At 47.6% G+C, this 23,769-nt stretch overlaps 1 protein-coding gene and 1 pseudogene across 4 annotated transcripts in view; both read right to left on the bottom strand.

Annotated features, from left to right (window-relative positions):
• Arhgef4 (Rho guanine nucleotide exchange factor 4) overlaps nucleotides 1–23,769 on the bottom strand; it is a 164,160-nt gene that overhangs the window by 60,804 nt on the left and 79,587 nt on the right. For 3 of the 4 annotated variants that reach the window (XM_087898060.1, XM_087898061.1, XM_087898059.1), the window contains exon 4: nucleotides 14,057–14,188. In XM_087898060.1, the coding sequence (XP_087754186.1) occupies nucleotides 14,057–14,188 (132 nt within the window). Of the gene's footprint in view, nucleotides 1–5,323; nucleotides 5,628–14,056; nucleotides 14,189–23,769 lie in introns of those variants that run through there. The other variant, XM_085679510.2, reaches the window with a different exon arrangement.
• Nucleotides 19,438–20,517, bottom strand: LOC125397898 (alpha-endosulfine pseudogene; annotated as a pseudogene).

Below are 23,769 nucleotides of genomic sequence, written 5' to 3'. Positions count from 1 at the left end.
GGAAAGTCACTCTTCCTATCAGGCTGGGAAAGCTTAGTGTATTGTGGGAACATCAAGAAATGAAGAATTCTGGCCTTAAGATGGCTCAGCTGATGAAGGTGCCTCCCACCTAACCTGATCACCTGAGTTTGACCCCTGGAAGGAGAGGAAAGACTCCCGTGCAGGTCCATGCACACAAAGTAAAAAAATAAACACAGTATTTTAAAGTGAAGTTTAACTGCTCAGAACTTAGATATCAAAATCCAAAACAAATGGAATCCACAGAGGTGTACAGGTACTGCAGTTGGTGTGTGGGGCAAAGTTCTCGGCTTAGCTTCCTACCTATAAATGGGAAGACTCCATATTGCCATGATTTCAGTTTTTCCTAAACTACTTCACAGGCCAACTGAAAATATACATGAAAAGATTTAAAAAGATACAGAATAACTGAAATAATATTAAACAAGAGCAAACTGGAGGATCTCATAGGGCTTTTGAAAATGGTAGGAATGATGGCTCAGTGGTTAAGAGCACTGCCTGCTCTTCCAAAGGTCTTGAGTTCAATTCCCAGCAACCACATGGGAGCTCACAACCATCTGGAGTGAGATCTGGTGCCCTCTTGAGGAGGAGACCTGGTCAGTTGTCCTCATCAACTTAGACTATGAAACCCAATATGGACGAGTTCAACAGAACCGCCATATACGGGCTGCCCATGCATGCTTCAGCATTGCCAGGGCAAAAGTTTCTCTCTCTCTCTCTCTCTCTCTCTCTCTCTCTCTCTCTCTCTCTCTCTCTCCCTCTGTTACCTTTCTGTTGGTGTGACAGAGTACTGTGAACAAAGGCGCCTTAAGGAAGAGTTTACTTTGACTTATGGTTCCATTCACAATGGCTGGGAAGGCACAGCAGTAAAAAGCTGAGAGAATGCATCTCAACCACACACTGGAATCAGAGAGAGTAAGCAGGAAGGGAGACAAGGCTATACATTCTCAAAGCCTATCCCAGGGACATACTTCCTTCTGCAAGGCTCCATATCCTGCAAGTTCCTCAACCAATCCAATCAGTACCACCACCTGGGGACCAAGTGTTGACATTCTGAAGCCCATGGAGGACACATTTCATTTGAAACACAATAGGTGCAAAAGGAATCCATGCTAAAACGATGCTCTCTTTCTTTCTGATGTGGACTCTATGTAGCTCAGGTTGCCCTCCGATTCTCAGTCTTATGGACTCAACCTCTAGTGTCCTACGATATAGATGTGTGCTGCCATAGCCAGCTGAGGACAAGAAGTGATTCTCCCATTTCTAGGGTCTATGGTGTGCCATGAGTAGGCACTAACACCACCACAGATGTGTCAGCAAGCAAGGGCCAGTCTAACACCCACCCTGCAGGGCCAGGCACGCAGCTGAAGTTTGCAGAAGAATACAGAAGAAACGTGAGTTCCCTCTGCAGAAGAAATCACACCAACCAGACTGGGCAAAAGCCCTGGAAGTGAGCCGGTCAACCTGTCCAGCCCCGACTGAGAACTATGCTTATCAGATGATACATACAGCACAGGAATGAAAAAGCCAAGGCCCAGGGACAGTGAAGAGACAGCTGAGAGCTCTGAAAGCTCCCACTGGGCTAGGAGAGATGAGAGGAGGAAGGCAGAAAGGGTGGTGGAAATTCCACCCTCTAATCCACACTCCTTTCTCAGATGTTTCTCAGGGACTCTCCACAGGAAGATTGGAGACGTTTTAGTGCAAACTGTCTACATTCAACACTTAAAGTTTTAGAAACAAGAAGGCCCTAAAGTTCCTGTTTTCGTCACTAATGCTACCTGCACTCACTAGTGCAGGCCCTGGTACTATTCGTATGGGTCTTTCTGGGAATGATTATATTATTGCTAGATCACTTAGCAATAATATAATTGTGTGTGGTAGGTGTTTTTTTTTTCTCTTTGAGACAGAGCCTACATAACCCAGGTTGATCTCAAACTCACCACACTCGTGGTACTGGGGATCAACCCCAGACCTTCATGCGTATTAGGTAAACACTCTACCACTGAGCAATACCTCAGTCCTTATAATTAATCTAAGGATCTGCTAAGAATTTCTTGCTGGCAATTGTCTTTCTTAAAAGATATTATGTTCAATTAGTAGGCAGGCACTGGTCATACAACCAAATAGAAAACAACATGCAACCAATACCAGCTCCGTGGGCTTGCCTAGCCCAAATGGACACTTCTGATCTCAGTCATGGGGCTTCACAGAGTTTAGCTGGAAAGGTTTGTGGCAGTTTGAAAGTGAAATGTTCCCGTGAAGGCTCATGTTTTGGACAGTCAGTCAGTGACTTATAGAGCTATTCTGGATTATACAAAACCATAGGATTGGATATCCAGCCCCTGGATGCAGCCTGCTGGCTTGCTTCCTGGCTGGTTGTGATGAGAAGAGGCTTTGGACACACTTCACTGCCATGAACTCTGATAACTTTCCTGCCAGGACATCTGTCTTTCACCATGGACCCAAATACATCTTTAGGTTGCTTCTAACCAGTATGTGGTCACAGCGACATAGATAGTTATTAACACAGCCCCAGACATTTGATTTTAATCCTAAAGTCATTTATAATCCATTCATTATGTTTCGCTATGCTCGATTCTATAGAAACCCGGTGACCAAATGAGAGTCGTACTGAAGGAACCAGGCCAGGTCAGTGTTAACTATAGTAGGGGGCAAAGTGAATTCCTCTGCTTAGTTTGAAACCACCAACAACCAGGTCTTGCTCAAGGTAAACTGTGATGTTGCCCTGCACCCAATGGAAAAAAAAAAACCCAAAGGGGAGGAGTCATGAGCAGCTAGTGGTTGACGGTGGAAGTCAGACCTTTTTTTTCAGAGCTGTAGTCACTGGTAAGGGGCCCATAACCCTTTACCTATGATCCTATAAATAACCCTAATCAAAGTCATCACACACTCACACACACACACACACACACACACACACACACAGAGGTTAACCCCTCCATCTTTTTTGCCTGTCTCCTCTATCCTGATACTGTATATTTCTTCTCCGCACTTGAGACATAAAAACGTCTGTGATTCTAAGTCGTTTTGTTGTAATTGCTGAATTCATAACCACGGAGAATGTGTGAGCTGCCAAAACCACTATTCCAATGTGCCTACTGAGCCTGTGCCACAGCCAGTGGAGACCCATCGCATCACATCAATTCAGACCCGAAACAGTTCAGAGGGCAGGTCACTGCCATTCTCTGACCCTGTGCAGGGCTTGAATCAGGCTAATGGCTCTCTCCTTCTCCCATCAAGGGCTCCTCCCTAGCAGCCTTCCTCCAAGCAGATCTCTTCATCTGAAATGAAAACCTACAGAGAATGACTGAAGGACATGTTTTCTCAGTTCTTCCCAAGGATGGCACATAGGTAGCCGCACACCGTAGGCGGGAAGAGAATTAATTCACTGAGTTCTGTGACTGTCTCCGTGATCGGGGGGGGAGGTTCTGCCCAGGGATCTAGATGAGAAACGGTGATGGTGTCGATGTTTCACACAAATCCACAGCATACATAGAAGGACCTTCTAATTTTAGCACCCATTCCAGGTCAGGTGAGGTTTTACCACCACAGCAAGGAATAGGGAGTGGAAGAAGGAAGGGAGGCAGGAAGGATGTGAAAGCGACTAGAAACTCCTTCCCTAGTGCCTCTGGATGCTGCCGAAGGATGCTGTCTTCCTTTCCAGGTACCTCACTGATCCTTTGCCATGGAGGGCATCTGGCACTTGCTTCTGAGTCTCAACCAACCCTAAAGCACAGCGTGACTTTTTACGCTGCTGTTATATATTACAGGACAGCTCGGAACCCCTCAAGAAGCAGCCCTGAGTCATGGTTTACCTCATGCCCCTCTCCTGACCTTCAGGGAGATGGCATCACTGTGTCTGAGACTCAGCATCCTGCATCAGTGCTCTTGACTGGACTTGGGGCTCCTCGGATATGAGGATGCCTAACACACCCTGTCGTCTCTGTCACCCCATTCTGCCTTACTGATATACATATGCCTGAGACAGAAGAGGGAAGGGGTCTCAGGAAGCCCGAGTCATTGGGTCATCAAAAAAGAGACTCTGGGCTGGGTTCGCTGTTCTCGAAGTTGGAGGATGCATACCTTTCAACTCCAAAAGACAAGGTATGCTTTGGGATAAAGACAGGGAAAGGGCTGTTTGCCAAACTGTTTAAAATCTCTCTTAGGGTATTATCTACCTTGGTATTCTCAAAATAGGTTCTATTTAAGCTCAAGAGGACAGAGAGCTTCTGAGGGAGTCACCAAGGGAGAGGAAGTCATCACACTGGAAAGTGTGAAACTTGTAGCCAAACACACCAACAGTTGGGATATGAGACTTTGCTGAACATCATGTGTCTGTTTTGGGAGCGCACAGATGGGAGTCAGGAGTACTAAAAACAACGCGTCCCTCCATCACAGTCTAACCACTCTGTGAGAGCATCTTTGATTCTACTCCTCAACACAGCCCTTGATGTCCTGGAGGAGAGGTGAGGGTGGGAGAAGGGGGCCCTGCTGCCTGCACAGACCCTTTGCTCCCCTCTGGCTTCGATGCACACTTCAGTCTCATGCCTACACCTGGGTGGGGCCAGCAGCGTTCTCAGGCGGAGTGCCACCGCCACCGCACAAGGAATAACGGGCTGCTACCTCCCTGATTTCTCAACAGCAACTGTCTTCCTCCACAACGCTCACTGTTGAGTGCTCAGACGCTGAAAGGTAAGGAAACTGACAATTAACCTAAGACAGATGATCATCATTCATGAAGTCGCTCTGGACTTTCTCACTCCTCACTGAGGTCCAAACTCTTCTTTCCTGTTGGTTCCCAGAATTCTACCCTTCGGGTACACCGGGAGCACTAGGGGGCACACAGGACAGGGGGACGCCAGAGAATCCCATCTGGAGAAACTTCACTCTTGTTCCAGAGCGCCCAGGGTGCACCTGGCTTGGCGGCTCCTTCTGAGACTGCGACCCACACACTCCCTGGCGGCTGGCTGGCCACACGGAAAAGAGGCAAGAGGCTACAGAGAGTCAGACACTTGCTGTGCAAAAAGGGGTCTAGACGAACCAACTTCCAGTCTCACCTTAAGCATCCCTCTTGGCAGCTGCAGCAGGGACTTGGCAAACAAGGAGCCCCCTGCTAGAAGCCGGTCAGAGAACGGACAGGTGGTCGGGTAGCCATAAGCAAAAGGCGGCAAAGGGGCAAAGCCGTGGGAAGGTGGGGGTCAGGAGATGGAAGGGGAAAGCTGAGAAGGGCGAGGGGAGGCTGCGGCGAGGCCAGAGGGTGCGGGAGAGCAGGCGGCGCCCTTACCCGCGGAGGCCGAGCGCAGGCTCTCCAGGCTCCGGGAGCGCGACGGGGCGCCGCGCATGCCACCAGCGCGGCCGCCACACACCACGCCGCTGCTGTCCGAGTCGGAACCGGGGGAGAGCCCCGTGCTGCTGCTGCCGCTGCTGGTGCCCAGGTCCCCACTCGTAGGACCGCTCGATTCGCTAGGGCAACGCGGCGCCCCAGGGCAGGCGGGCCCGAGCTCCAGCCACAGGCCGGCGGGGTCCCGGGAAGCATCCCCGCCGCACGGCCGTGGCTCCGGGCCGCCCGACATCGTGGGGCTCCGGCGAGCAGGCTCCGGGCCCGACCCCGGTGCGGGCGCAGGATCCCGTGTGGGTGCTGCAGGGCAGCCACCCGGCAGGGCGCAGAGCGCGCGGGCCCCGCTGCGGGTCGCCGGCCGGCCGGGCGGCGCGCTCTCGCCCGCGCGCACGCAGACCTGGGACGCGGACGCGGGCCCCGGGCCGCCCTGGGTCCTCACCGCGGCCACCAGCATAGGCGCGCTGGCGTCGGGGAGGAGGCGGCGCCCTGCTGCGGTGTGGGCGAGCGTGAGGGCGGCTCGCTTCGCCAAGGCTAGCACGGTTCCTGCGAGGTGTCGTCAAGGGGCCCCTCAGCCCTAGATGGCACCTGGGGCCCCACAGCAGCGCACACTGGCCAAGGTGGTCGCGCACAGGTGAGCGGTGACTGCGGTGACCGCGGCCCTCCTGACAGCAGTGGTGACACTAACCCACCCTTTCAAATAGTGTCACAATTCATGTCAAACAGTTTGACATCGCAGGAGCAAAGTCCAGTGACAGACAAAACTGGAGATGACGATGACAGGTGACAAGGAGCCAGGGGTTGCTTGTCCTTTCCAGGAAGGAGGTCAGATGCATGTTCTCAGCCACTCTGGGCGCCATGTGCGGGTTCTTGGAGTATGCCTGGAGGATGAGAAGCCTTCAGAGCGACAACTAACTATGAAATCAGAGGCAAGATGGCGGGAACCACCTTAGTGTCCCCTGGAAGTTGAGAAGTGTGAGGGCAAGTCTTGATAGAGGCTGATCATAGCTACCGACTCTCTCTTCCTTTCTCTCCTCCCCACCCTCTCTCAGCAATAACATTCTTTGTTTTGGGGAACTAGATCCACTCTAAAGTTCTACAGACATTTCAGACAAGGATGACACCGGGCAAGGCAGAAGAGCAGGCTCTTGCCTTTGTATCTGAGTCCTTTCTTGCCGTCACCTCCATCCCTAACTGGCATGTGTTCTTTGTGCCACACCACCAGGAACCTTGTATGTTCGTAGACCCCAGTCCCTAGCCCTGGACGTTCTGTGACAGCCTCCAGGGTTCTAAGTCAGTTATCAGCTCTGAACGATAGTGGTGTTGGATTTCACTTGATGGACATTGGAGAGTGTCTTAGCCACTGTCCCTGGTCTATTTTACTAGTTTGGGGGATGTAGGGAGAGCGTGTGCACTTCCCGGTCCGTTTATCCCCAGCTCCCCTACTTCGGACACTGCCTCCATTCTTTCTTTGACCTTGGGAAGAGCAGCTGCTCCCTTATCCTGCCTCGCCAGTTCAGTCTGCCTGTATGGAGGGTCACCATCTGTGTTCTCCTAGGTTGTCCTCTGAAGAAATATACAAGGGCCCCCTGTCAGCATGAGTCACACTGCTTCCATGCTGCCCTCTGTGCACAAGGCTTTCAGCTCTACCTCCAAGATGAAGGTTGTTGTTCCATTACTCTGCTGTGTGTGGAAGGCAGTTTCAGGCTGACTACAGAGATGCCAGGGGGAGCTTGAGAATATAAACCACATCAGGTCATTCTCCTGCACCAGTTCCTTCCAACGCTTCTTTTTACACCCCAGATGAGCCCGAAGGCCTACATGCTATGGCTGTACTGACTTCTGTACCGTCCTGCCTCATCCCCACCACCCTTGTCTCTTACTCTCCAGTAAGATGTAACTGGTGTCTCTTACATCTCCACCACCCTTACTCTCTCTGCTCCAGCCACAGGAGCTACCTTGCTTATTCTCTTTGCCTCTGGGCTTCTGCACAAACTAGACCCAAGTCGCTCTTCTCTCTGCAGTCTATGGTACTGGTTCCCCCTCAGCTTTCACATCTTGGTACATCTCCTTCCTCAGCTAGATGAAAAGTATCCCTTTTCAGAACTTGCCCGCACTGGATCGCCATCTCCTGTTTATCCCTTTTCTGATGTGAGGATATGCCACCTTGCCCAGTAGTGTTCCCAGAGTGTGTATAACACTGGCCATAGGCTCCATGTTCTGTGGGCAGCCATGGAGGGATGAATGAGGCCTGGAGCTGAGCAAAAGGCCAGGTAGGCAGGAGAAGTTTTTTTTTCTCTTTTATGCTAAGATTTGGAGGAGACTGAAGTGTACTCTGTATGGTGCAGGGTTGCATGCTGGGTGTCAGCAGCTTGTATAAGCTGGCGAACACCACATGCCCACAGCTTGAGCAGTCTATCTTGTATAGGCTAGCGAACACCACATGCCTACAGCGAGTCCAGTGCCATTTCAGATCTCCCCGAGACTTTAGTGGATTTCAGTCAGGTAACCAATCTCTGCTGTACTATGGAGAAGGATGGATGGCCCTGGAGGTGAAAGCTCCTGCATGGGCAAGAAGCTGTTTATTTCTAAGACCACAGCTATGATGGCCGTTTATATCAGGACTTTCTATTCTAGGGTCGAAGAGAGCATAGGATGATGCTGGCCTACTGTGGGTAGATTCCACAAGCCCACTGTTATGGTTTGAACGATGCCCCTTCTGGTGGTACTGTCTGGGAGGTTATGGGACCTTAAGGAGGCACAGTCTTGCCAGAGGGATGGAGGTCACTGTGAGGTGCCTTTGAATGCCTAGGAAGTCTCTGGTACTTTCCTGCTTCATGTCCACTGGTGTCATCCTCCACATGTATGTGCCACCGTGATGTTCTGCCTCCCACCCAGAATTCAGGCGACCAAGGATCGAAATCTCTGAAACTGTAAGTAAAAATCGACACTGCCCTGCTTCGCTTGCCAAGTTAGGTCATTACTGAAAGTCTGATGAACCCTTTGACATCTGTCAAGCTTATAGGCTTCATTTCTGACAGTATTAAGGTAAATGGGAAAGTCCCTTGCTATCCCATAGTAGGTCTACAATTTTTTCAATGAAGCATGTGCATAGAGTGTGTTTATGCATGCATGTGAATACATTCATATGTGTATATATATGTCTGAATTAACAGTGACGTCATGTATCAGAAAGCCCAGCACAGAAGGGTTAATGTGGCTCGAGAAGGTGAAAGGTGGCTCCATGTGGAAACAGAAGAGGTCAGAACCTGTCCGAGCCTAAAGATCATTTCTGTCTGATCTCTCTCAAATTAACCCCATGTGTTGATTTCTGTACCAGCGCTGGTCAGAAAGAAGCAACCTGGATTTCAGTCTGGATTGTCTCTTCCTGACCTTGACCTTGGGTAGTTCATTTAACTTTCTGGACAACAGAGATGTTTTCTTTCTTTTCTTTTTTTTCTCTCTCTTTTTTAAAAAGATTTATTTATTAGTATACAGTGTTCTGCCTGCATGTATGCCTGCAGGCCAGAACAGGGAGCTAAATCTCATTACAGATGGTTGTGAGCCACCATGTGGTTGGTGGAAATTGAACTTGGGACCTCTGGAAGAGCATCCCGTGCTAAGCGATCTCGCAGGATAGCTGTGGAACTAACTGGGATGATGTGTGACTGTATATAATGATTGTCAGTTTGATGAAAATCACCATGGAAACCAGACTCTGGACATATCTGAGAGGGTTTTCTAGATTAGGTTAATAGGGGTGGGCAACACTCTAAACGTTGATGACAGCATTTCATGAGCTAAAGTCCTGGACCGAATAAAGAGAATACAGCCTGAGTGCCAGCCATCATTGTTCTCGGTTTCCTCACTGAATGCACTGTGCCCAGCTGCCTCACACTCCGGCCACCATGCCTTCCCCACCGTGATGGACTGCACCCTTGAACCGTGACCTGAACAAGCTCTTCCTCAAGCTGTTCCTCACCAGGCATTTTGTCACAGAAATAAAAAAGTAACCCATCTTAAATGTGCAGCACCTGAAATATTGCGTGGCACTTAATAAACATATATTAGTCACGTTCCATGGAGTGTCCACAATATTACCTAACATGCACTATTATTATCCATGTGTTACAATTAAATGTAAATGAAATGGGGGATAATCAAAGGTTATGTTCCCAGGGAGGAGTGGGGAATAAGCAAAGGTCATGTTCCCAAGGAGCAACGGAATTGGCCCAAGGCTCACCACCCTTACTTGGACCATTGTGTAACTATCATTTCCCTTCTTTTCCCCTTGGAGGATTCCCAGACACTGGAATACCATTGCCACCACAGGCAAGTGTTACTGTGAACCTACTGTGTGCAGCCCAAAACACAACTGCTGGGCTATGACAAGAAGTTGAAGGCATGGACTTAGACAAGATGTGACAAGCATTGCCATCCAGTTTGTCTCCTCTGAGAACGTCACTGACAGGCTGTAGAAGCAGGAGACGGAGCCAATTTCAGGGCAGCAAGGCCTCTAGAGTGATAGTCAGGCAATGGAAATAAAGAAAACAAATTCAAGAATATCAGTTGACAATTCAGTAAGGGAGGTGGAGTCTGTGGCATATCTGGCTCCAAGATGTTTCTGCCTTAGGGGGAAAAGCTGGCTGCATAACAGCGCAGTGTTTCTTCCCAAAGGGACTGATCACATTTTTAACAGGGCATGGAGAAGTATAAGCCTAAAGGTGCCTTGAAGAACAGTAGAGGTTTTGTGAAGGGAACAGGTCGGGGGAAGGGGGATTTAAGGACGCAATGAGTCGGCCTAAACTAACCCTACTAGAGGGAACCAGATTAAGACAGCTAAAATGGTCCCCCTGGAGTCAAACACCAAATCTTAATCCGAGAACACATTCTTACAAACAAACCAGAGTTTGATTGAATTATTTAAATAGTATTTGTCTTTCAGGAACAATACCAAAAATAATAAAGCAACCAGCTGCCACTTAGCACAGTTTAATAGTTTGGTCAAGTCTGAGAAGAGGGAGGAGAAAGCCCCAGCAAAGCCGCTGTCATCTGGTAACTGGGCTCATGAGAACGGCACCTCCTGAGCCTATGAGAGGCTTCGTGCTGAAGAAAGTGAAAGAAAGGTCCCTAAAACAATCATCTGGTTACTAAGCAAGGAAGTGACAATATCAGGTCTAGTCAGAGAGCAGTGCTAGGCACTGATACAATACACTTCTTAAAATACTCCGTTTCCAACAACAACAAAACAATGACACATGTGAAGGAGCAGGAACATATGACCCTACTGAGGATGCAGCACCCAGACCACTGATACTTCATGTAAGAGTGGTCACATATCATTTGTCAGAAAAACAAAAGTCAAAACCACCACCACCAACAACAACAAAAACCATGCAGTCTGTCCACAGAGCCAAGGGAAACCATAGTTAACAGAAGACAGCACTGTGTCACACCGATGGTCACACAGAACCACATGGAGCTTCTGCGTTAAGTATAACCAATGCGTTTACAAGGAGACTCAATAAGGAGTCTAACCCGCAAGAAAGCTCCACTGGCTGCTGAGAAGAACGTGCACATTGCAGATGTGGGAGGGAACATGTTGTGGGAGTCTTCTAAGTCACGTGACCTGTGGTGCAGAGTCATTCTGCAGGCTCTTAGCTGACCTTTTTGTCTGGATGGTTCATTGATTGGTGAGAGGTGGACATTGATTACCTCTGGGGATTGTATCTGGATATACTTTAGACATTTGTGTGTAATGGCATTTGATTTATAATACTGACTGTACCAATGCGCTGTGTGTATGTGGACTTAACAATTGTTATATCATCGTGATAGAGGGATCCTCTCGTCATATGTGATGATGGCCTGTGTCCCATCTGACTACTTTCAGTTTGATGCCCACAGTGTCAGATATGAGTATACATACTCCTACTCATTTTTTTCTATTGTTGCTGTATTGCGACTGGCCAAGAATCCAATGGTGGAGAAGGATAAGCAAATGGAATAAGGCCATTGAGGTGGTAACCAAGGAAGTGCTCATTGTGCAAACTAGAGGACTTGAGTTCAACCCCCAGCCCATAGAGAAAGCTGGGCATCATGGCATGTGTTTGAAGTCTCAGAACAAGGGAGGCAGTGACAGGCAGAACCCTGGAGCTAACTGACCAGCCAGCCTTACTTCAGCGGTGAGTTCCAGTTCTCAGTGAGAGCGCCAGTCTTTAAATGCAAGGTGGACAGCGGACAAGAAACAATACTCAAGGTTGATGTCCACATGGATGTGCTTTCATACCCACATCCACGTGCATTAGAGGTGCACATGCACACATGCATGCATGTGCATGAAGATTTTGGAGAGACAGCTATGAGAAAGAGCAGCCTTTCTTGTCAGACGATCCATCATCAAAGCAGGCTCTGACCCTTGAGCTCATCCCCTTCTTACAACCTGAAACCTTCACAATTGACAGGTATTTCAGAGCATTGTTTGAAATCATTGGCAGATAAATTTGTGCAGAATTAAAATAAAGCCGCTCTGATGTGGGTCCCTACCTTGAGCACGCACTAAAATAATAATTGTCGAGGCTGGAGAGATGGCTCAGTGGTTAAGAGCCCTAGATACTCTTCTAAAGGACCCAGGTTTGATTCCCAGCACTCACAGGGCAGCTCACAGCTGTCTCTAGACTCAGGATCCAACACTCTCTTCTGGCCTCCAGGACACTGGGCACACACATTGTGCACATACATACATACATGGGGCAACACAACCATACACATAAATCAATTAATTAAAAATAATCATCATAATGAAGATGACAGCAATGGCAATGCTCTGTAACCAGAGTCAGTGCTGGCTACACTTTCTGTTGGTGAGAATCTAGAGATACACCCCAATTCTCTCTATCTCGGTTGTCACAAAGGGGTGATAGTTCCAGCCATCTCTTGCAGTTAATGTGGGAGAGCCTTGGATCTCAGGATTTAGCTTAGCTAAGCTTCCTTGTCTTCCCTCAATTATTGCTGCTCCAGTTCTTGCTTTTCTGCCTTCCAAACCACTCACATTTAACTTCTTTTGATCTTTTCCCGTCTCGGTTCTGGTGGGAGAATTTGCTTCATCTCCTTTCCTTTTTCCCTGGTCTTATTTATCTGTCTTCTGCCCTCACAGGACTTGTAATTCTCATCTCTCACTTTCTTAGATACATTCTGGTGCCCTCCTGCAGCTTAAGGATTTTCTCCTGTTCGTGGATTTTCAGTTGATTTACAAATGTATCTGGATAGGTTTACCTTTTTCATTGGCTTAGGGCTCACCAGGCAGGCTAGGCTGGCTGGCCAGTGAGCCCCACTGTTTCTGCCTCCCTGGTGTTAGGGTTACAAGTGTGTGCAACCACATCAGCCTTTTCATATGGGTTCTGGGGACCAAACTCGGGTCTGCACTTGAGTACTTCACTAACTGACTGTCTCCATACCCCCCCTTCCACCGTTTTCTAAGTGATTCCATCACTTAACAGAGGGACCATGGGAGAAAATGCCTTTTCCTCGAAAGCCATTATTTCAGCAGATACCAGATGCTTTCTTGTAACTTCGCTTGTTGTTAGTTTGTGTTCGCAGTCTCAGCAGGCCCATTTGCTGACAGAAAGCCCAAACCTTGCCAGGGACCAGTGCCCAGCATGCACACATTGGATTGTGAGCTCAAGACCCAGGCCTGTTGAGGCAGCTGTGGGTTTCTGTGAGCAAATGCTACTTTTAGGGTGAACGACCCCTCACCCTCAATGGCCTTGACTGACAGCCTGGGTGTCCCCCGCCCCTACCACACCTGGCAAAAGGGAATGTGTTGTTTTTCAAGTGGTTTTGTTTTTGTTTTTGCTTTTTAACTCTGTTTAGGGCTTTGCCCTGGTTGACTCATCTTACAAACCTGCCTCCCTGGCAGCTAGCTGAATGTTCCTGATTGCGCATACTTAACACACACCTGCTTAGGAATACAGTCTCTAAATCTACCTGTCAGGGACCTGGGAGCATCTCTCAGCACCCAGCCCCTGCCTCCAGATATGGTTAAGGAAAATGGCACCTGTGCTGGAAGAGGTCACGCCTGGCTCATTTGGGGCCCTCTGCCCTTCGGCATGATTCAGCCCTTTTGTGAACGAATATATAATATGATGCTGCTTGGTTTTGGGAAAGGAACCAAGAGGCTGCCAAGGTAAAACTCAAGGAAGGGAGGCACCACTGGCTAGATCTGAGACAGTAAACTATGTGGGTGTTGTCTCTACAACCATTTACTGCAGATGCCCATCAACTACATGGCATGGAACACCCACTTTCCCTGAGGCCTGTAAGAAGGAACCCCCGCTCTGCCACATAGGTTTGAGCTCTCCTCACAGCCCCCACTATGTTGTTTTCCCCTGATGTTAATTACTCTTCAAATACATATCTTATCCCAAAGAACAAATCAGTGTTCCTCTTGAGATCAAACCTGAGACCTTTCAGAGCCAGGCTTGGGGACTCAAGCATAGCACCTGCCCAATGCTGACCATGCCCCTTCTTTGGGTACCAGGTAGTCCTTGATAGTTAAATGGGTGGGACAACTGTCAGCCCCTCTCACCTTTGGGCTGCTTCTCCCTGGAAAGTAGACATAGCACTCACCCTGTCCTTGACATCATACCCAGGGATATAACAAAAGAAAGACATAAAGCTCACTGGTATCAGGCATGGGCTCCGGCCAGCTTGTGCAGTCCAAACCCACTGGGGCACTCTGGGAGAGCAGGTGGCTTCTTCTAGGGAGGTGCAGAGACTCCAGCAAGGTGGTGATTGTCTTCTTCCTGCACTGAGGTAGGAGGCAAGAGGCAGAAGGCAAATGAAGAAACAGACCACAGGCTAGTAGTGCCCACTCTTAACTTCTCTATTTGCCCAGACTCTTTCCGGGGCAGTATCCACAGCCAAAGTGCACACAACCCCAGGAGGTACGGTTTATACCAAAATCCATGAGGGAGATGACTCCTGGAGTCTGCAGAGTGTGAGGTCTGCAAGCCCTGGTGGGACAGATTGCCACTAACTGTGTGGGGTGGGGTCTGCAGAGGAGGCTTCAGGCACCACCCCTGAAAGCTGGGTAGCCAGACAGCCTTATAGTTCCCCCCCCCACACAAATGTTAATTTACTGAAAACTTATTGTTTGGAGGGAAGTTTAATACAATGCAATTCATAAGGCCGGTGAGACAGCTCAGTGGGTGTCTCAGTGGCCTTGTAGGTGCCTGCAGACCTGGTCTGACATAAGAAATAGCCAGTCAAGGCCAGCAAAAACATGTGGTCTGAACTTAACTGGGTCAGTTACCAGAATGAGGCCAGAGTCCCCTAGCATAGGACTTGTGATATTGAGTGCCAACTTGACAGGATCTAGAACCACCTTGGAGACAAATCTCTGGGCGCATCTGTGCAGGGCTGTCTAGGTCGGATTTGTTGAGGTGGGAAGAACCACCCTAAATGCAACCATCCTATGGCTTGGGGCCCCATTCTGAGTTAAAAGGAGGAAGCAAGCTGAGCATTTATTTCTCTCTGCTTCTTCACTGTGGGCACACTATGACCTAAAATGCATGTTGCCATGTCTCTCCCTCCATAGTGAATTTCTCCTCCAACTCTTAAGTTGAAACAAATCCTTCTCCCTCAGATTGTTTTTATCAGGCATTTGGTCAGAGTAGTCCTGGAGGAGAATGAGAAGCCTGCTGCCAAACACTGTCAAGAGCTAACGCCATAAAAATCACTGTGGCGGTACCTCGGGAGGCTGGGAATAGATCTACCTCAAGACCCAGATATACGACTCTTGGGCATCTACCCGAAGAACTCTACATCCTACTACAGAGATACTTGCTCATCCATGTTCAGTGTTGCTCTATTCAGAACAGCCAGAAATTAGTAATTGCCTAGACATCTGTCAATGGGGGAATAGATAAGGAAAATGTAGTCCATTTACACAATGAAATATCACTCAGCTTTTTTAAAAAAAACATGAAATTCTCAGGTAAATTAATAGAACTAGAAAAAAGAATCATCTTAAGTGAGGTAACCCATACCACCAAATATAAATACGTTTGGGCTTTTTAGTATTTTTTAACCTTGCTGGCTCTTTGTATATTATGGTTTCCATTTTGAAGGTTTCTTTTGGGGGGTTGTGTGTTTGGGTGCATTTCTTACACTTTCTTAGTTTTTGTTTGTTGTTGTTCCTTTTGTTTTATCCTTGGTTGTTTGTCTTTTACATCTACATGTTCTCTTAGGAGAGAGAGAAAGAAGGCATGGAATTGGGGAGAATCTGGAGGAGACAAGGCAGGGGGAACCATGATCAGAATACATTGTAAAATAACTCTATTTTCAATAAAAATAGAGTAAGAAGAACACACACACACACACACACACACACACACAGAAAGAAATAATAGCTAAAATCTTCCCAGATGGGATAAAAGATATTGACATACAAACACAGGGCTCAGAAAAGTTCAAATAAGAAATACCAGCCTGTCTGTTCCAAGGAGCACTGTAAACAAACAGTTTTGGAGATTCATTGATTTATGATGTGTGTGTGTATGTATGTATGTGTGCCTGTGTGAATGTATATGCATGCAGATGTCTGAGTAATTCAGAAGAGTGCATTGGATAACCTAGAACTGAAGTTACAGACAGTTGTGAGCTGCCTTATATGGGTGCTGGGAACCAAACCTGGGTCCTCTGCAAGAGCAGCCAGTGCTCTTAACCACTGAGCCATTTCTTCAGCTCTTAACTAAGCAGCTTTGAAAACTAAAGACAAAGACTCTTGAAACCAGTTAGAGATCAATCAAACACAAAGCAATTACCACTCTACTGATGATGAAATCTTCCTTGAAGGCAGGCTAACAACTGCCTTTATAATTAAGTCTCGGGGGCGTTTTGCTAGGTTCCATTTCCTCTCTTGTTTGAAAATGGACTCCCAGAGGGTATTGCATCTCCAGCATCAGTGATGCTCATTCCCTTCATCTTTAGTCTCACAGCTCCTGAGCTTTCTAGACTCATCTATGTGGATGAACCAGAATACCACCGAGTCAAGGAATGCAAAACTGAACTTCAATTCTAATCCTGGTCCACATCCCAGAGTCCAACTATGCTGGTGGGTAGACGCTTGCTCTCTGTGGGGAGGGTGAGAACAAGCCTTTGGTGCAATGACAGGCTGCTCACAAACGTTGCAGTGAGAACAGGTTGGGGTTCAAAGGAAGAGCTAAAAATGACCAATTCTAGAACACTGAGGAAGATTCATCTGGGCTTGTAGCTGGGTATGAGGTAACCAGGATAAACGGAGAAGAGGAGGCATAAAGTTCTGAGCCAGTAACATCAGGCTGGCTGCCCACCGAAGCCCTTGAGGAGCACATGTCAGATACGACTGTCCTTCCTTTCTTCCTGTCTACCAATAAAATGTTTATTGTCTTTTTTATATACCCATGGAAAACATGAAAAACATATTTTTGAGGCAGAATCTCTCCTTGTAGCCCTAGCTGTCCTGGAACCCTCTACCTGCTGGGAGTGAAGGTATGTGCCACTATGTCCAGATTGAAAAATAAACAAAACAAAACAATTCCTTACACATCATATAACTGGAGATTTCAGGGGAGAGGATGAGATGCTTCTCTGAGGCCATGTACTTGAAGGAGCGGAGTCCAAGCCAGCACAACTGTGAGATAGTGATTGGGTAGAAGCCAGGGCCAGACCACACCCTTCTTTAGAGGGGGTCTTAATAATCTGAGTTTAATGAAATGCATTTGGGTTTTGAAATGACCCATGTTTGCTAAGAAGCAGGTGGCAAATACACAATGGAGTTTGGTTCTTCATTTTCTTAGTGTTGACAAGTGAGAATAACAGTTGGATTTTCTTACTCCTCATGTGTGTTTGCATACATGTGTTTGTGTGTGTTAACTGGATTGAACCTAGAACCTACTGCATGTTAGGCAAATTCTCCACCACTTAGCTATAACCCCAGCTTTCTTTTTACTTTTTATTTTGAGACAGAATTTCACTAAGTTGCCAAGGCTAGCCTTGAACTCACTCTGAAGCCCAGGCTGACCTTGATCTATACCAATCCTCCTGCCTTAGTTTTCTGATTCACTGGGATTACAAGCCAACCTGGTTTCCCTATTCCTTCTGTTCCTTTCCTAGAATGCAGACTCATCATGACATCAATCTTGAGGACACAAACTGACCAATAGAGAAGATAGCTCAGAGAAAGAGAACAAGTACAGAATCCAAGATCAAAGATAAAGACAGTGTACAGAATTATATATACATCCAAATATAGAACAACATGACTTATCTGTGTAAAACATGCCTGGGACATTGAGGAAACCATACAACAATGTTTGGCATTAGCCCCTTCCCACATGCACTTTAGGTTAAGGATGACAATACGAGGAAATGGGAAGAAGAAATTATAAAATTTTAAACAAATGAAATGCAAAGGTTTGGGGGGCCAGGGACCCAGCACTCCCTCTCCCTTCCTTGCCAGTCTTCTCCTACACAAGCTGCATGACAGCCTAGAACTCAGGGATCCAGTGCTCTCTCTCCCTTCCTCACTAGTCTTTTCCTTCCCAGTTGTCTGAACGACAGTCTAGAGTTGAGTAGATGGTCAGGGAATAAGTCCTTCCTCTGACATGAACATCAGTAAACCTGCCAGTCATGCTAACTGCATTGAGATCTGTGCAGCGAAAGGGTGAGAGAGACCGCAGCATCTTGCTTTTTTGAGCGATTCTCACCCTGGCTTTCCCTAAATGCCTAAAAGGTGGCATTCAGTAATCTCCATAACGACCTGCTGATAACTAGGTTAAAGATTCAGGCCACCAAAACCACTTTGTCTTGCGTTTGTTCTTTAGTCGGCACTGGACTAGAGCTGGGTGAGCAATCCCCAGAAAGATAGACTTCTCCATCGTCCTTCCCTAAGCCCCGCCCCAGCCTCCACCGCAGCGAATCCACTGCACGAGCCTTCTGGGGCAGCTATGCAGACACACTCTGCCCTCGGGACCTCTTTTCCTTGCTCCCTAACAATATGCCTAGCATCTGATTACATCTGAAGCAGCCTCCACGTGGGCATGACCGAACCTGTTTCCTCAGTCCCATCCACTCTGATGCCAGAGCAACTTTGCAGCAGCCAGGACCTCAGTGAAGGCCCAGGAAAGAGGGTGCAGTCCAGAAACTTCCGTGGCTATCTTCTTCAGCCCCACCCCCATCCCAGGAAGACTACCATGTACATGTGATTCTGTTGCCTGAATGTATGAACATCAGACCCCAAACTTGCTCCCTTTATATTTCATATACTCCTGGTTTTACAGAGTGGAGGCTTGGCCATGGGTCTTCCTCACTTTTGGTTTCATGCGAACAGCATAGTTATAGCAGGGATAGAATTTTTGAGTCAGAATTAGCACATGCATGTTTAATTCTGTTTTAGAATCCAGAGAAGCTAGTGACCCTACCAAGGCTATACATCATTACTAACACTGAGTGGAGCTAGCGCCCAAATACTTTGACTCCCAAACCAGTGCTCTTCCCCCATAGTACCTTCAAAAGAAACACATGGGAAGAGAGAAGGCATGCATTTTTCATAAACAATGTCCATCAAACTTTACAGCCCTTGATAACCAGGGCAAACTTTTAGAGGTAGTTAGCAAAGGTTCTAGAGAGCACTGTAGGCAAGCAAATCTTTTTCCTTTGTGAACAAGATTTCTTACTACCCCTCCCCCCCATGATAAAGCACAGCGGCCTAAGGAACAATACACTTAGATGCATGGAGAGTGTGTCTCTCATTCTGTCTTTCCCAACACGTCATCCTCAGCCTTGGGACACTGACAGCGCCACTCTGCTCCAAGACTCAAGCCTGTCCAAGGAATTTCTCCTCCTGAAGGAGATCTCACATCTTTATGTTTCTCACCACAGAAAAAAGTTGCAGCATTACTGGGTCCTGATCATCTCTATTTCTGGTCCCCACCTGAGGATGTGCAAGTTTAAGTGTCACCCAAGAAATGACCTCAGAGAGCCTCCTAAGCTGGCGAGGGGACTAGGCGCCTGGTCTCTGCCTAAAATATATACAAATCCAGACTGGGAGGAAGAAGGGGCTCACGGTACCCCGCAAGCTTGCTGGTGGCAAGGTGGCAGGGCTCTCTATGGGGCAGAGCCTATGGGGTGGGGACGTGTCAACAGTCGCCAGGTTCTTGTCTGGTCCTGTCCTTGGCAGCTGCTGCTCCTCCACGGCTATGGTCATGTTGTAGTCTCCAGAGTCTAAGCACATTCATCTGTTCTGGAGTTTCTTCAGGCGGGGGCTGGAGCCTCTGGGCTTTTGTCCTAGGCTTGGATGTTGGCCGTTTAGCTCTTCTTCCTCAGCACTCTCAGGGAGAAGACCTTCTTTCTCCTGTGAGGCCTGTGTCTCCTCTGCAGGGTTATCTTGTTATTTCTAGGGCATGGCAGGATTGGGACTATGGAGTTTAGGGCCCAGGAAGTCAGCTGAGAAGGAGGGGAGGGGGGGGGGAATGTGGGAACAGTTTTAGCGGCTGCTTCCTCTCCTATCGCTATGGTGGCTCAGTCCCCATTGTCTTTCCTCATAGCCTTGCTTCTAGTGCAGCTAATGTCAACTGACCAGGATATCTCTTGAAACAAGATTCCTCTGCCTAGGAGACCATTCCAGACCACCCCAGAGACAAGGTGTTAAATATGATGTAACCAAGAACAGCTTCTTTTCGGTAGCCACCAAGATTAAAGAGCGCTTAGTACAATTAACAGCACTCAGACACCTGCAAGACCAGAAGGGAGCAACTCTGGCCAAGAGACTAACAGCTAGCAGACAGTTGAGGCCAATAGCTAATAAAGTCAGTCAGAGATGGACAGGGAAGGTGATCACGATCGTCCCCCTGACTGGTTGAAGATGCATAGTGTGTGGGAGCCCTGTGTTGGCTTGGCCCGCAAGAATTAGCCAATCTCAAGGTCTCTGCCTCAGCCCTATAAAAGCCTCAGGGCACGGAAGCTCAGTGGTTATTTCTGTCTCCCTTCCTCAGGAGCTCCTCTCCCTTTCCTTTTATCTCTCACCTTTACTCAAGTCTCCCTTCCTGTGATTTGTCTTTAATAAAGCTCCCTTCTGCTTAGCACACACCATGAGCATCCATACCTTCAATCTCTGTTGGTGTGGCACAGTGAACTTGAAGCCACTGTCTGAGGTCAACCTTTGATAACCTTGAGGATTTAGCATCCTAGATCCTCAGGTTGTGCACAACCGTGCCATGAAAGGACCCATCATACACAAAGACCGGGTATCCCTGGCACTCTGAGTTTAGGTTTCCAGCCTCTAGAGATAACTGTCTATGGTGGTTTGAATGAGAATGCCCCCTATGCTTAGTCCCCAATTGAGCTATCTGGATGTATGGCCTTGTTGGGATGGATGTGTCCTTGAAGGTGTGTCACTGTGTGTGTGTGTGTGTGTGTGTGTGTCTGCTGCCTGTGGAATAGGATGAAAACCCCTTTGCTATTGTTTTTCCATTGTCATGCCTATCTGCCTTCTGCCATGATGATCGTGGACCAACCCTCTCAAACTGTAAGCAAGCCCCCAACAAAGGCTTTTTAAGTGAGAGCTGCTTTGGTTCTGTTGTCTCTTTACAGCAACTGAATAGTAACGAAGGCACTGGCTATTGTGGGGAAGCCACACATTCTACGGGGCCCTTGTGAAGCAGCCCACAGACCACACATCAGGACCTGATCATTATTCATCAGCTTGACTCAGTCATGCTGGTATCCAAGGATCTATTCGGTCCTTTTGGCCACTCCAATGGCCAAATCATGGTCAAGTCCTGAAGAATAATCAGCAAATACCAGATGGAGATCTTTTAAATACATCTGTGCTCTTCTCAGAGAGAGGCAGTTAAAATGTGGACCGAGAAACTGGAGAGATGGCTCAGCGGGTAAGAGCTTTGCCTGCTCTTCTGAAGGCCCTGAGTTCAAATCCCAGCAACCACATGGTGGCTCACAACCATCTGTAATGAGATCTGGTGTCCTCTTCTGGTCTGAAGGCATACACATAGACAGAATATTGTATACATAATAAATAAATGAATACTAAAAAAATGATGGACTGAGGCCAGATTTCCTTGGTGAAAATCCTACCAGCAGTGTCTCTTATTACTAGTGTTGAACAGCCATTTCCTTTACTGAAACTCTCCTGCCTGGAGCAACTTCGAGGCTCAAGAATATGAACGCAAAGTTCTCATTAGTTACAAGGGCATGGCTGGGGCATGAGTTTGCTCTTTCCACTTTCTCTTCTGTGTTTATCTGCTTACGTGTGTGTGTGTGTGTGTGTACACGTGCACGCACATGTTTGTCCAGGTGCACATACATGTGTGTGTGGAAGCCAGAGGTTGATGTTAGGTGTGTCCCTCTGCCACTCCTCACTTTATTGGCTGAGGTGACATTGCTTTGCTGATCCTGAAACTCACAGATTGGCTCAATAGAAAGCTCTTCGGATCTGTCCGTCTCCACCTTCCCAGTTCTACAGTTACAGACATGTGTGGCCACACCTGGCTTTCTATGTGGGTGCTGGGGTCTGAATGGGGAGCTTTATGCTTGCTTGGCAAAATGTGACTGACTTGGGAGGGGCAGCCCCCAGTCAGCACCAGGGCATGTAAGAAGTCCACAAAGGTGGCGAGGGCTAGACTTCTCTATGTGAGGGGGAAAATAAGGAAGTCCACAGTTTCTGCTGGTGGCTAAGAGGAAAGGCACAAGCACATGCTTTCCTGATGGTAACCTTCCTTCTTCCTTCATCTTAAATCATCTCTTTCCTGACAGTCTCTCTTCACATACCTCTCTCTCCTGCTCAGTTATGTATTTCTGTATTCAACTACATCTCTTTTCACGTGCCTACACATCTTTCCTTTACATACATTCTCTTCTGCATTCCGTTCTACACAGCTTCATTTCCTTTCCTCCACACAGTTACAAACCTCCACACAGCCACAGCTAAACATCTCAATTCTATGGCACGTAAGCACATTAGCATGTTCACGTTCCTAGGCGCAGCTCCTCCACGCAGCTCTCACATGGTAAGCACATTCACGTTCACAGTTCCTGGGCACAGCTCCTCCACGTAGCAGCAGCTCTTCCACACAACTCTCCCCGCTCTCACACACTTCCACATATTCACACACTCTTTACGCATTCACTCTCACTCTTTCACCCTCATGCACTTCTCTCTCTGCACAGCCGCCTTCTCTCAACACAGCGCTCCTGCTCTTCTTCTCACAGCCAGACTCTGGACAATCATAAGTTACATTTTCCAGGCCCGACCCCATTCTCATAACATAAGGTAAGTCACGTAGTTTCTCTTAGGCTACCGATGTCACACTGACCCATGCATGTAGCTCTAAGTTGGTAAGGGTTTCCACATAGCAAACAATTGGCAGAGCCTTGAGCCTGAGACTGGGACTATGTGTAAAAAGTCAATTACTGAGAAAGCTATGTCTAGTAGGGTTACTTCTATCCTGACCTTGAATTAACAAAACACCAGGGAAATTGACCTCGTGTATTTGTCTTTAGGAGTAGTCAGATATTTGTCTCCAGGGGCAACTAGCCTGCTTTGACTTTGTTCTGGAGTCTAAAGTTAGCTGTCTGTGTAAAAAGCTGTCTTTGTGACTGAGAATCTTATGTCAGTCTTAATAATGAAAGATATCCTAGTATTATTTATATCCATCAAAATGAGACACTTAAGCAGAAATCATCTTCTTGACCATCCACAGCTATGTGTGTCTAATAGATGGAATATTTATATGAGATAAACACACAAGCAGTAGGAATATACCCAAAGCTGTTCTTAGGGAAGAAATGAAGTGACTCATGGGAGAAATTACAGACAGGAGCAACTGGTTTCTACACCCAGTGACCCCGCAGCCTTTCCAGGTTGGGCTCCCCACCAGGGAATCATACATCTGGTGATTTGACCTGCTAAATGCTAGTTGTCACCTGTTGTATACTCCCAAGGCTTTCTCCAACTTTCCCCACTGAACTATCTCCTTAGCCCCGTATAAAAAGTTATTTAAAAGCAAAGTTAATAAATGAGCTACAACTGAATGTGCTAGGTTTTTATACACCTGTAGGTGGACCCTGACTGAGGAAGTTCCACTTGTAATAGTGTGATAGGGATGCGCAAAAACAACCTTTGAATTGGGCTGGTGGTCGGCAGCATAGCGCTCCCTGGTGGTCACAGGAGAACAGATGTGCCAGCATTCCCTGTTGATGTGTGGAGTAAGAGCACAATAGACCTGGGGGGGTGTTTAGTTGCCATTTGAGAGGTATGAAGGGACTATATCCTGATGACTTCATCTCAGTCAAGAACCATGTGCATCCCAAGTCCCTGACATCTTTCTGCTGGCTCT

Source organism: Myodes glareolus, chromosome 18, assembly GCF_982192425.1.
Source record: "Myodes glareolus chromosome 18, mMyoGla1.1, whole genome shotgun sequence".
Taxonomy (NCBI): domain Eukaryota; kingdom Metazoa; phylum Chordata; class Mammalia; order Rodentia; family Cricetidae; genus Myodes; species Myodes glareolus.
Note: the sequence above shows the minus strand (reverse complement) of the source record. Positions and strands in the feature narration are given on the sequence as shown.